At 51.6% G+C, this 14,868-nt stretch overlaps 1 protein-coding gene across 1 annotated transcript in view; it reads left to right on the forward strand.

Annotated features, from left to right (window-relative positions):
• The first annotated feature begins 3,239 nt into the window (after positions 1 to 3,239).
• The window catches only part of LOC121328342 (twinfilin-2-like), a 33,495-nt gene continuing 21,866 nt past the window's right edge, over positions 3,240 to 14,868 (forward strand). The window contains exons 1-3 of the mRNA XM_041272959.1: positions 3,240 to 3,264; positions 11,058 to 11,062; positions 11,323 to 11,377. Of these exons, the coding sequence (XP_041128893.1) occupies positions 3,240 to 3,264; positions 11,058 to 11,062; positions 11,323 to 11,377 (85 nt within the window). The remainder of the gene's footprint in view (positions 3,265 to 11,057; positions 11,063 to 11,322; positions 11,378 to 14,868) is intronic.

Consider the following 14,868-nt stretch of genomic DNA (forward strand, 5'->3'; position numbering starts at 1 on the left):
CCGGTTCCATTTAACACACGCTGGACCGGTTCCATTTAACACACGCTGGACCGGTTCCATTTAACACACGCTGGGCCGGGTCCATTTAACACACGCTGGGCCGGTTCCATTTAACACACGCTGGACCGGTTCCATTTAACACACGCTGGGTCGGTTCCATTTAACACACGCTGGACCGGGTCCATTTAACACACGCTGGACCGGGTTCCATTTAACACACGCTGGACCGGTTCCATTTAACACACGCTGGACCGGTTCCATTTAACACACGCTGGACCGGGTCCATTTAACACACGCTGGACCGGTTCCATTTAACACACGCTGGACCGGTTCCATTTAACACACGCTGGACCGGTTCCATTTAACACACGCTGGACCGGGTCCATTTAACACACGCTGGACCGGTTCCATTTAACACACGCTGGACCGGTTCCATTTAACACACGCTGGATCGGTTCTGTTTAACACACGCTGGATCGGTTCTGTTTAACACACGCTGGATCGGTTCTGTTTAACACACGCTGGATCGGTTCTGTTTAACACTCACTGGATCGGTTCTGTTTAACACACGCTGGATCGGTTCTGTTTAACACACGCTGGATCGGTTCTGTTTAACACTCACATGGATCGGTTCTGTTTAACACTCGCTGGATCGGTTCTGTTTAACACACGCTGGATCGGTTCTGTTTAACACACGCTGGATCGGTTCTGTTTAACACACGCTGGATCGGTTCTGTTTAACACTCGCTGGATCGGTTCTGTTTAACACACGCTGGATCGGTTCTGTTTAACACACGCTGGACCGGTTCTGTTTAACACACGCTGGATCGGTTCTGTTTAACACACGCTGGACCGGTTCTGTTTAACACACGCTGGGCCGGTTCCATTTAACACACGCTGGACCGGTTCCATTTAACACACGCTGGACCGGGTCCATTTAACACACGCTGGACCGGGTCCATTTAACACACGCTGGATCGGGTCCATTTAACACACGCTGGACCGGTTCCATTTAACACACACTGGATCGGTTCTGTTTAACACTCGCTGGATCGGTTCTGTTTAACACACGCTGGATCGGTTCTGTTTAACACACGCTGGATCGGTTCTGTTTAACACACGCTGGATCGGTTCTGTTTAACACACGCTGGATCGGTTCTGTTTAACACTCGCATGGATCGGTTCTGTTTAACACTCGCTGGATCGGTTCTGTTTAACACACGCTGGACCGGTTCTGTTTAACACACGCTGGATCGGTTCCATTTAACACACGCTGGACCGGTTCTGTTTAACACTCGCTGGATCGGTTCTGTTTAACACACGCTGGATCGGTTCTGTTTAACACTCACATGGATCGGTTCTGTTTAACACACGCTGGATCGGTTCTGTTTAACACACGCTGGATCGGTTCTGTTTAACACTCACATGGATCGGTTCTGTTTAACACACGCTGGATCGGTTCTGTTTAACACACGCTGGATCGGTTCTGTTTAACACTCACATGGATCGGTTCTGTTTAACACTCACATGGATCGGTTCTGTTTAACACACGCTGGATCGGTTCTGTTTAACACACGCTGGATCGGTTCTGTTTAACACACGCTGGATCGGTTCTGTTTAACACACGCATGGATCGGTTCTGTTTAACACTCACATGGATCGGTTCTGTTTAACACTCGCTGGGTCGGTTCTGTTTAACACGCTGGATCGTTGCAATGCGTCTTTGCATTGCTCTGTCTCGTGCACCACCTGAAGAGATCACAGCTGATTTTCAGACAAACCGTTCAGTACAATAGCCTCGTGGCGTTGGATTGATAGAAAACCCTGTCTGCAGTATTTAACAGTTTATTTTAGTCATTGGAGGGGGGGGGTGGGGGAGCCCTCATGAGCTGCAAACAGCTTGCATAAAGTGAGTAGCGACTGCAGGGTTAACCGAAGCGAGCGTCAGGACTCGCCTCGGGGAACAAATGACCTCCGGGCTGCTGAAATCAATCCATTGTTAGTCTCGAAACCCGAAGCTGTGCCCCTGTATCGCTGCCATGTTGAGGTCTCTTCCCGTGCTGGTAACCCAGGAAGCCGAGCACAGAGCTGCACTCTTCATTAGCAGAGCCACTCACTCACCTTTCAGGCTTGTCTCACCTGTGCTGGATCTCATCTATCATTCACACACTGCTGTGCTTGTTTTGTCAACAGCACTAGAGTTTTGCGCACACCTGAACCTGTGGATGTATTCACGGCTGGTTTCATTGGCCCCGATTCAGACTTACCTAAGACTGATATTATATTACATGTGGCAGCTGGGCCCTGGGGAGAATGCACCGAATATATTATAACACCACAAAATAGGAGGCACTTTGTTTACACAGAGAATCGTGAGGGTCTGGAACCAACTCCCGAGTAATGTTGAAGCCGACACCATCCTGCTTGATGAGATTCTGGGATCAATAAGCTACTAACAACCAAACGAGCAAGATGGGCCGACTGGCCTCTCGTTTGTAACCTTTCTTGTGTTCTTAATGGCAGTGTATTGCTTTTTTGAAGTGATTTCAAGTGAGTGCGCGGAACGATCTGCACACACTGTAATGCATGCGCTGTAGGTTTTACAAAATATGACCTAACTGCCGGTATGTACTTTCACACGTGCATTAGTCTGTTTAATAATACTGCAATGCGTTCATTTGCCCTGGTCTGCCGTGGCTTTTTTAACGGGTTTATCATACCTCTCTGCGTTTTACACTGTTTACATTCCCCTTTGCTATGCTTTTGGGAAATTTTTATAAGGGCGAGCCCAGAGGATTTTTTTTTTTTGAGATTTCTGCAAATGTCTGTGAATCAAACTTGTAAAACGCGAGTCCTGCGGCTCCATTTCCTCTGTCTTGTAGCCGTGTGATGTGATATTCACTCTGTGCAATGCAACGCGCTGCTGTGTCATCGTTGTTAATATTGCATTACACGGTTGTTAATATTGCATTACACGGTTGTTAATATTGCATTACACGGTTGTTAATACTGCATTACACGGTTGTTAATATTGCATTACACGTTTGTTAAAATTGCATCACACGAACCCGGCGGAACCCCGGGACTCAGCCGCGGCGACGTCACAGGCCCGGAAGTGAGGCGGTGCCGTGGTGTTTCCTATAGCTTTTGCAGAGAGCAGCACTGGGAGCCAGGGAGGCGAAACCAGCGGGGACGAGGAGCAAGAAAACCAGCTGCAAAATCACCGGAGCGCCGCCGCAATGGCGCACCAGACCGGGATTAACGGTAAAGCAATGCATCGGCTCCTCTGCATTACTGTGTCCTGCGTTACACTCCCGCCAAAGTGGGGTTTGCTTCCGTGCTGCAGGGGATGGATGGAAACCTGACGGGTTTAATTATTATAATAACAGTAATGCAAATACATTATGCATAGCGGCTAACAGCAGTGTAAAATATATACAGCGGATTGAGGGTGTGTTTGGGGTTGCAGAGGCGATGCTTTGAATGGGCAGTCTGCTTGTCCCAAAAATGGGAACTTGATATTTTCAGAAATGAAAATGGTGATAATATCGTGCAATACAAGATGTCACCACCCGCTGATGATACAAGGTGGAGTTTGAGTTTTTATTTGTGTGATTCTGCTCTTGCATGCTGCGACAGGTTAATAAAACAACAGCGCATATATATATATATATATATATATATATATATATATATATATATATATATATATATATATATATATTTTAAGTGTGCTTTTTTAGATGAGGTGTGAGATGGTTCCTGGTTCATGCACTCAGTCGATTGTGTTTTAAAGTGCTTGGATTCGTAGCGATCATATGAACAGGAGTATTGGGCTCCTTGCAGAACATTTTGCAGTTGTATGCCAGTAGCGGTGCTGGTGTGTGCTGCAGCAGAGCGACCAACAGCCGCATCCGCGTTAACGAGAGCACGTTGAGATCAGCCTCTGGGTTAAAATAGCATCACTGTTTCTTATTGAATAGATCAGCAGGGATGGCAGTTATACTCCTATTGCATTGCAGTGCCACCCATTCCAGGTTTTACTGCGAGCCCCCGCGTGTCTTATTAAACTCACAGTAATGTAGATTATCAGTGAAAAGACATAACCCGTGGTTGCGCTTCCTCATCCAGCAGCATAATAGCACACCTCTTCTGTGGCATGCAGTGTGAATGGCATGGCTGGGATCCATGTTTGAAAGTTACAGGTGCAGTGATCTAAAGACTACTGTTCTGTTCTAGCCTGTCCAGGAGTGAACACAGGACAGTGCTGATCGCTTTTAATTAGCTGTGTCCTCTGTGCAGTGGGGCACGCAGACGTTGAATTATATTAAAACACCTGTCCTTCGGGTGAGAGGTCTGGAGCACACTGCGAGTCCAGCAGAGACACAGGGATACCCAGCCGCTCAGGCAGGGTCTGGAAAGGAGCACCTTCTGTACAGCCGCCTTCCTGTCCTGTGCGCTGACGAGATCCAGACCACAGACCACGAGACCCGTCTGCTTGAGTTATAATCAGCTTGCGCACCGCTGCCAAGCTTAGTAACCCACAGCATGGGACGTATTTACTGGAGCTGTACTGTTTCAGCACAGATTTCTAATTCATCAGAAACAGTACAGTGTCTCCTTTCCAGCCAGTGATCACCTCTCTCATCTTGCATTACTATCAAATAGTGAATCAGCTTTAGGGAACTTGCTTGTTTTATTTAATCACTTACCGTATATAGACATCTATGAACGCTCGCTGGATGCAGACTTCTGTTTTTGAAGTTCTGCTTATTGAGCAGTTGTATGTTAAAGACTGCTGCAGTGCACCAAGGTGAAAGTGTAGACCAGCTGATAGAAGAGCGATCTTTCCTGGGGGACCAAATCGAAATGAATCTGTCCCTGTTGAGCCATTAAAAGGTAGCGCACCCGCCATGCAAGCTGGACCATGAAGACCTGCGTGTGACACTGTGTATCCACTCTGCTACACCCTGCGCTGCTGTGTGAAAATGACCTGTGTATCACACTGCATATCCACTCTGCTACACCCTGCGCTGCTGTGTGAAAATGACCTGCGTATCACACTGTGTATCCACTCTGCTACACCCTGCGCTGCTGTGTGAAAATGACCTGCGTATCACACTGCGTATCCACTCTGCTACACCCTGCGCTGCTGTGTGAAAATGACCTGCGTATCACACTGCGTATCCACTCTGCTACACCCTGCGCTGCTGTGTGAAAATGACCTGCGTATCACACTGCATATCCACTCTGCTACACCCTGCGCTGCTGTGTGAAAATGACCTGCGTATCACACTGCATATCCACTCTGCTACACCCTGCGCTGCTGTGTGAAAATGACCTGCGTATCACACTGCATATCCACTCTGCTACACCCTGCGCTGCTGTGTGAAAATGACCTGCGTATCACACTGCATATCCACTCTGCTACACCCTGCGCTGCTGTGTGAAAATGACCTGCGTATCACACTGCGTATCCACTCTGCTACACCCTGCGCTGCTGTGTGAAAATGACCTGCGTATCACACTGCATATCCACTCTGCTACACCCTGCGCTGCTGTGTGAAAATGACCTGCGTATCACACTGCATATCCACTCTGCTACACCCTGCGCTGCTGTGTGAAAATGACCTGCGTATCACACTGCATATCCACTCTGCTACACCCTGCGCTGCTGTGTGAAAATGACCTGCGTATCACACTGCATATCCACTCTGCTACACCCTGCGCTGCTGTGTGAAAATGACCTGCGTATCACACTGCATATCCACTCTGCTACACCCTGCGCTGCTGTGTGAAAATGACCTGCGTATCACACTGCGTATCCACTCTGCTACACCCTGCGCTGCTGTGTGAAAATGACCTGCGTATCACACTGCATATCCACTCTGCTACACCCTGCGCTGCTGTGTGAAAATGACCTGCGTATCACACTGCATATCCACTCTGCTACACCCTGCGCTGCTGTGTGAAAATGACCTGCGTATCACACTGCATATCCACTCTGCTACACCCTGCGCTGCTGTGTGAAAATGACCTGCGTATCACACTGCATATCCACTCTGCTACACCCTGCGCTGCTGTGTGAAAATGACCTGCGTATCACACTGCATATCCACTCTGCTACACCCTGCTGCTGTGTGAAAATGACCTGCGTATCACCTGCGCTACACCCTGCTGCTGTGTGAAAATGACCTGCGTATCACACTGCGTATCCACTCTGCTACACCCTGCGCTGCTGTGTGAAAATGACCTGCGTATCACACTGCATATCCACTCTGCTACACCCTGCGCTGCTGTGTGAAAATGACCTGCGTATCACACTGCATATCCACTCTGCTACACCCTGCGCTGCTGTGTGAAAATGACCTGCGTATCACACTGCATATCCACTCTGCTACACCCTGCGCTGCTGTGTGAAAATGACCTGCGTATCACACTGCATATCCACTCTGCTACACCCTGCGCTGCTGTGTGAAAATGACCTGCGTATCACACTGCATATCCACTCTGCTACACCCTGCGCTGCTGTGTGAAAATGACCTGCGTGCTGCTGCGCTGCTGTGTGAAAATGACCTGCGTATCACACTGCTACACCCTGCGCTATCCACACACTCTGCTACACCCTGCGCTGCTGTGTGAAAATGACCTGCGTATCACACTGCATATCCACTCTGCTACACCCTGCGCTGCTGTGTGAAAATGACCTGCGTATCACACTGCATATCCACTCTGCTACACCCTGCGCTGCTGTGTGAAAATGACCTGCGTATCACACTGCATATCCACTCTGCTACACCCTGCGCTGCTGTGTGAAAATGACCTGCGTATCACACTGCATATCCACTCTGCTACACCCTGCGCTGCTGTGTGAAAATGACCTGCGTATCACACTGCATATCCACTCTGCTACACCCTGCGCTGCTGTGTGAAAATGACCTGCGTATCACACTGCATATCCACTCTGCTACACCCTGCGCTGCTGTGTGAAAATGACCTGCGTATCACACTGCATATCCACTCTGCTACACCCTGCGCTGCTGTGTGAAAATGACCTGCGTATCACACTGCATATCCACTCTGCTACACCCTGCGCTGCTGTGTGAAAATGACCTGCGTATCACACTGCATATCCACTCTGCTACACCCTGCGCTGCTGTGTGAAAATGACCTGCGTATCACACTGCATATCCACTCTGCTACACCCTGCGCTGCTGTGTGAAAATGACCTGCGTATCACACTGCATATCCACTCTGCTACACCCTGCGCTGCTGTGTGAAAATGACCTGCGTATCACACTGCATATCCACTCTGCTACACCCTGCGCTGCTGTGTGAAAATGACCTGCGTATCACACTGCATATCCACTCTGCTACACCCTGCGCTGCTGTGTGAAAATGACCTGCGTATCACACTGCATATCCACTCTGCTACACCCTGCGCTGCTGTGTGAAAATGACCTGCGTATCACACTGCATATCCACTCTGCTACACCCTGCGCTGCTGTGTGAAAATGACCTGCGTATCACACTGCATATCCACTCTGCTACACCCTGCGCTGCTGTGTGAAAATGACCTGCGTATCACACTGCACCACTCTGCTACACCCTGCGCTATCCACTCTGCTACACCCTGCGCTGCTGTGTGAAAATGACCTGCGTATCACACTGCATATCCACTCTGCTACACCCTGCGCTGCTGTGTGAAAATGACCTGCGTATCACACTGCATATCCACTCTGCTACACCCTGCGCTGCTGTGTGAAAATGACCTGCGTATCACACTGCATATCCACTCTGCTACACCCTGCGCTGCTGTGTGAAAATGACCTGCGTATCACACTGCATATCCACTCTGCTACACCCTGCGCTGCTGTGTGAAAATGACCTGCGTATCACACTGCATATCCACTCTGCTACACCCTGCGCTGCTGTGTGAAAATGACCTGCGTATCACACTGCATATCCACTCTGCTACACCCTGCGCTGCTGTGTGAAAATGACCTGCGTATCACACTGCATATCCACTCTGCTACACCCTGCGCTGCTGTGTGAAAATGACCTGCGTATCACACTGCATATCCACTCTGCTACACCCTGCGCTGCTGTGTGAAAATGACCTGCGTGTCACACTGCATATCCACTCTGCTACACCCTGTGCTGTGTGAAAATGACCTGCGTATCACACTGCATATCCACTCTGCTACACCCTGCGCTGCTGTGTGAAAATGACCTGCGTATCACACTGCATATCCACTCTGCTACACCCTGCGCTGCTGTGTGAAAATGACCTGCGTATCACACTGCATATCCACTCTGCTACACCCTGCGCTGCTGTGTGAAAATGACCTGCGTATCACACTGCATATCCACTCTGCTACACCCTGCGCTGCTGTGTGAAAATGACCTGCGTATCACACTGCATATCCACTCTGCTACACCCTGCGCTGCTGTGTGAAAATGACCTGCGTATCACACTGCATATCCACTCTGCTACACCCTGCGCTGCTGTGTGAAAATGACCTGCGTATCACACTGCATATCCACTCTGCTACACCCTGCGCTGCTGTGTGAAAATGACCTGCGTATCACACTGCATATCCACTCTGCTACACCCTGCGCTGCTGTGTGAAAATGACCTGCGTATCACACTGCATATCCACTCTGCTACACCCTGCGCTGCTGTGTGAAAATGACCTGCGTATCACACTGCATATCCACTCTGCTACACCCTGCGCTGCTGTGTGAAAATGACCTGCGTATCACACTGCATATCCACTCTGCTACACCCTGCGCTGCTGTGTGAAAATGACCTGCGTATCACACTGCATATCCACTCTGCTACACCCTGCGCTGCTGTGTGAAAATGACCTGCGTATCACACTGCATATCCACTCTGCTACACCCTGCTGCTGTGTGAAAATGACCTGCGTATCACACTGCATATCCACTCTGCTACACCCTGCGCTGCTGTGTGAAAATGACCTGCGTACCTGCGTATCCACTCTGCTACACCCTGCGCTGCTGTGTGAAAATACCTGCGTATCACACTGCATATCCACTCTGCTACACCCTGCGCTGCTGTGTGAAAATGACCTGCGTATCACACTGCATATCCACTCTGCTACACCCTGCGCTGCTGTGTGAAAATGACCTGCGTATCACACTGCATATCCACTCTGCTACACCCTGCGCTGCTGTGTGAAAATGACCTGCGTATCACACTGCATATCCACTCTGCTACACCCTGCGCTGCTGTGTGAAAATGACCTGCGTATCACACTGCATATCCACTCTGCTACACCCTGCGCTGCTGTGTGAAAATGACCTGCGTATCACACTGCATATCCACTCTGCTACACCCTGCGCTGCTGTGTGAAAATGACCTGCGTATCACACTGCATATCCACTCTGCTACACCCTGCGCTGCTGTGTGAAAATGACCTGCGTATCACACTGCGTATCCACTCTGCTACACCCTGCGCTGCTGTGTGAAAATGACCTGCGTATCACACTGCGTATCCACTCTGCTACACCCTGCGCTGCTGTGTGAAAATGACCTGTGTATCACACTGCATATCCACTCTGCTACACCCTGCGCTGCTGTGTGAAAATGACCTGCGTATCACACTGCATATCCACTCTGCTACACCCTGCGCTGCTGTGTGAAAATGACCTGCGTATCACACTGCATATCCACTCTGCTACACCCTGCGCTGCTGTGTGAAAATGACCTGCGTATCACACTGCATATCCACTCTGCTACACCCTGCGCTGCTGTGTGAAAATGACCTGCGTATCACACTGCATATCCACTCTGCTACACCCTGCGCTGCTGTGTGAAAGCCCCACTTGTATCAGTGCAATCTCAAAGGGAGGGACAGGAGCTTGCAGGATCCAGCCAGCCTGCAGAGGATGTGGTGCAGCTGTTTCTTGGGGTTTGACGTGGCTTTGCTGTGCACGCTTGTAGGTGGAGCGCTGCGCATTAGTGAGACTGTGTCGCTGCACTCAGTCTCTGGAGCACCAGGAGACTGAAACTGCACACCATGAAAATCAATGCATTCTGACTTGGGTTTGTTTTTGGTATTGATTGATTTATTTTGTTCACACCCAGGAGTTGTGAAGCTGCAAACATTTAGCTCTGCTAAACCTGAGCTGTATTTAACCATAAATACATAAATACATACATTCACTTGGAAACACATTTGAGGGTAGTTTCCAATGCATATACAAACTTATTATTATTTTTGGCAGACTCTTATCCAAGACAACTTATAGGTGTTACATGCAATGCAAAACAATATTTAAATGCAGTGTAGTTTACAGTAAGTGGTAATTATACGACTACAAATACAATATGGAATAAGATGCAAGAAGTTAGGATTACAGCAGTTTATATCTGCAATCAGCTGTGAATCCAGTAACAAGGTTCTGAGGTCAGGCGAGTATAGTACAGTGCAAACTGCTGTGCCGTGGGAGTCTTATTGTCATCCCTGTATTAAAACCTGGAATGGATCAAACTGCTGTGCCGTGGGAGTCTTATTGTCATCCCTGTATTAAAACCTGGAATGGATCAAACTGCTTTGCAGTGGGAGTCTTATTTCCACCCCTGTTCAAGGGTTAACCGGAAGCATGTGGCTCGATGTGCTTCTATATTTCATCCTGTCACCCGAGTCCATCCCTCAGCGGCTGTGCTATATTTGGGCAGCTGTGTGATCACTGGCTGTGAGGATCAGGTTCTCAGCCCAGGATCACATGCTGCTGCCTTATTTAATAAGTGGAGCGGTTTTCACTGGCAGTTGCTTAGCTCAGTGTCAGAACTCCACAGCAGAGTAGGAATAACACAGCTGAGAAGAGTCACTGCTTTAGTTTCCACTCTTCTGTACATGTTTATATCGTGTTTTCTACCCTTGATTGGAAGCGTCGCTGTCTTCGAGCTAACAAAAGGATCTATCTTCTTTCAAGAGTCTTGTTTTTTTTTTGTTTGTTTTCATCCTGATCTATGTCAGGGATCAGGTTGCGGTTTTCTACTCTTTTTTTGTCTCTCATGGGTCCAGGAATGGTGAGTCCACTGGGTCTGTAACTGTTGGACCAGGGAGGGAGTTTGAGCGAAACGTCGACCCTCAGAATAAAGGTCAGGATCAGTCAGGCTCAGGTGAGGGAGGTGAGCCATCTTGCTGTGTTCAGATATGGCAGGGAGGGATTGCACCGATTCTATCCTGTTCAGGTCAGGCTCAGTGCGCGATCAGGGAGGATGCGTGAGTTCCACTGTGACGTCAGGGTAGGCTAGGGAGGGGATGATTTGCGATTAATCCTGGTCAGTTCTTCAAGGCGCGGAACGGGTCAGTGCGGCTCATCAAGGTGCTCATCGAGGATGGTGAGTCCACTGTGCTGTCAGGGTAGGCAGGGAGGGATTGAGTGATCATCCTGGATCATGTCAGGATCAGTGCGGCTCAGGGAGGATGGTGAGTCCACTGTGCTGTCAGGGTAGGCAGGGAGGGATTGAGTGATCATCCTGGATCATGTCAGGATCAGTGCGGCTCAGGGAGGATGGTGAGTCCACTGTGCTGTCAGGGTAGGCAGGGAGGGATTGAGCGATCATCCTGGATCATGTCAGGATCAGTGCGGCTCAGGGAGGATGGTGAGTCCACTGTGCTGTCAGGGTAGGCAGGGAGGGATTGAGCGATCATCCTGGATAATGTCAGGATCAGTGCGGCTCAGGGAGGATGTCGAGTCCACTGTGCTGTCAGGGGAGGCAGGGAGGGATTGAGCGATCATCCTGGATAATGTCAGGATCAGTGCGGCTCAGGGAGGATGGTGAGTCCACTGTGCTGTCAGGGGAGGCAGGGAGGGATTGAGCGATCATCCTGGATAATGTCAGGATCAGTGCGGCTCAGGGAGGATGGTGAGTCCACTGTGCTGTCAGGGTAGGCAGGGAGGGATTGAGCGATCATCCTGGATAATGTCAGGATCAGTGCGGCTCAGGGAGGATGGTGAGTCCACTGTGCTGTCAGGGTAGGCAGGGAGGGATTGAGCGATCATCCTGGATCATGTCAGGATCAGTGCGGCTCAGGGAGGATGGTGAGTCCACTGTGCTGTCAGGGTAGGCAGGGAGGGATTGAGCGATCATCCTGGATCATGTCAGGATCAGTGCGGCTCAGGGAGGATGGTGAGTCCACTGTGCTGTCAGGGTAGGCAGGGAGGGATTGAGCGATCATCCTGGATCATGTCAGGATCAGTGCGGCTCAGGGAGGATGGTGAGTCCACTGTGCTGTCAGGGTAGGCAGGGAAGGATTGAGCGATCATCCTGGATCATGTCAGGATCTCAGAACAGATGGGACAGCGTACAGCACTGAGCCTGCGTTGTCTCCACTTCATCCCAAACTGAACAGGACCTCCACTCCACATAGAGACAGTGCAGTCCCGTACACGCTGTGGTGTGGGGTGTGTGTTAGATGCTGTGGTGCGGGGTGTGTGTTAGACGCTGTGGTGCGAGGTGTGTGTTAGACGCTGTGGTGGGGGTGTGTGTTAGACGGGGTGCGGGGTGTGTGTTAGACGCTGTGGTGGGGGGGTGTGTGTTAGACGCTGTGGTGCGAGGTGTGTGTTAGACGCTGTGGTGGGGGGTGTGTGTTAGACGCTGTGGTGGGGGGTGTGTGTTAGACGCTGTGGTGGGGGTGTGTGTTAGACGCTGTGGTGCGAGGTGTGTGTTAGACGCTGTGGTGGGGGTGTGTGTTAGACGCTGTGGTGGGGGGTGTGTGTTAGACGCTGTGGTGGGGGTGTGTGTTAGACGCTGTGGTGCGGGGTGTGTGTTAGACGCTGTGGTGGGGGTGTGTGTTAGACGCTGTGGTGGGGGTGTGTGTTAGACGCTGTGGTGGGGGTGTGTGTTAGACGCTGTGGTGGGGGGGTGTGTTAGACGCTGTGGTGGGGGTGTGTGTTAGACGCTGTGGTGGGGGTGTGTGTTAGACGCTGTGGTGGGGGGTGTGTTAGACGCTGTGGTGGGGGTGTGTGTTAGACGCTGTGGTGGGGGTGTGTGTTAGACGCTGTGGTGGGGGTGTGTGTTAGACGCTGTGGTGGGGGTGTGTGTTAGACGCTGTGGTGGGGGTGTGTGTTAGACGCTGTGGTGGGGGTGTGTGTTAGACGCTGTGGTGGGGGTGTGTGTTAGACGCTGTGGTGGGGGTGTGTGTTAGACGCTGTGGTGGGGGGTGTGTGTTAGACGCTGTGGTGGGGGTGTGTGTTAGACGCTGTGGTGGGGGTGTGTGTTAGACGCTGTGGTGGGGGGTGTGTGTTAGACGCTGTGGTGGGGGGGTGTGTGTTAGACGCTGTGGTGCGGGGTGTGTGTTAGACGCTGTGGTGGGGGTGTGTGTTAGACGCTGTGGTGCGGGGTGTGTGTTAGACGCTGTGGTGGGGGTGTGTGTTAGACGCTGTGGTGCGGGGTGTGTGTTAGACGCTGTGGTGGGGGTGTGTGTTAGACGCTGTGGTGGGGGGTGTGTGTTAGACGCTGTGGTGGGGGTGTGTGTTAGACGCTGTGGTGGGGGTGGGGGTGTGTGTTAGACGCTGTGGTGGGAGGTGTGTGTTAGACGCTGTGGTGGGGGTGTGTGTTAGACGCTGTGGTGCGGGGTGTGTGTTAGACGCTGTGGTGGGGGTGTGTGTTAGACGCTGTGGTGGGGGGGGTGTGTTAGACGCTGTGGTGGGGGGTGTGTGTTAGACGCTGTGGTGGGGGTGTGTGTTAGACGCTGTGGTGGGGGTGTGTGTTAGACGCTGTGGTGGGGGTGTGTGTTAGACGCTGTGGTGCGGGGTGTGTGTTAGACGCTGTGGTGGGGGTGTGTGTTAGACGCTGTGGTGGGGGGGTGTGTTAGACGCTGTGGTGGGGGTGTGTGTTAGACGCTGTGGTGGGGGGTGTGTGTTAGACGCTGTGGTGGGGGTGTGTGTTAGACGCTGTGGTGGGGGTGTGTGTTAGACGCTGTGGTGGGGGGTGTGTGTTAGACGCTGTGGTGCGGGGTGTGTGTTAGACGCTGTGGTGGGGGGGGTGTGTTAGACGCTGTGGTGGGGGGTGTGTGTTGTGGTGGGGGGGGTGTGTTAGACGCTGTGGTGGGGGGTGTGTGTTAGACGCTGTGGTGGGGGGTGTGTGTTAGACGCTGTGGTGGGGGGTGTGTTAGACGCTGTGGTGGGGGTGTGTGTTAGACGCTGTGGTGGGGGGTGTGTGTTAGACGCTGTGGTGCGGGGTGTGTGACGCTTGGTGGGAGGTGTGTGTTAGACGCTGTGGTGGGGGTGGTGTGTTAGACGCTGTGGTGCGAGGTGTAAAAAAGACGCTGTGGTGGGGGTGTGTGTTAGACGCTGTGGTGGGGGGTGTGTGTTAGACGCTGTGGTGGGGGGTGTGTGTTAGACGCTGTGGTGGGGGTGTGTGTTAGACGCTGTGGTGGGGGTGTGACTGTTAGACGTTGTGGTGGTGTGTTAGACGCTGTGGTGGGGGTGTGACACCCACCCCCACACACAATGTAGACACCCACCCCCCACACCACAATCTGCGATGTGGTGGGGGTGGGGGGGGGGGGTGTGTCCGCTGTGGTCCACCCACACAATCTGCGACACCACCCACCACAAACCAATCTGCAGCACACCACCCCAAACACAATCTGCGACATCTCACCCCACCCCACCCCCCACAACAATCTGCGACCAACCACCCCACCCCACAATAGCGACAGGGGGGTGTGTGTTAGACGCTGTGGTGGGGGGGTGTGTGTTAGACGCTGTGGTGGGGGGTGTGTGTTAGACGCTGTGGTGGGGGGTGTGTGTTAGACGCTGTGGTGGGGGTGTGTGTTAGACGCTGTGGTGGGGGGTGTGTGTTAGACGCTGTGGTGGGGGTGT

The sequence above is a fragment of the Polyodon spathula genome, chromosome 16 (genome assembly GCF_017654505.1).
Source record: "Polyodon spathula isolate WHYD16114869_AA chromosome 16, ASM1765450v1, whole genome shotgun sequence".
In the NCBI taxonomy this organism is placed as follows: domain Eukaryota; kingdom Metazoa; phylum Chordata; class Actinopteri; order Acipenseriformes; family Polyodontidae; genus Polyodon; species Polyodon spathula.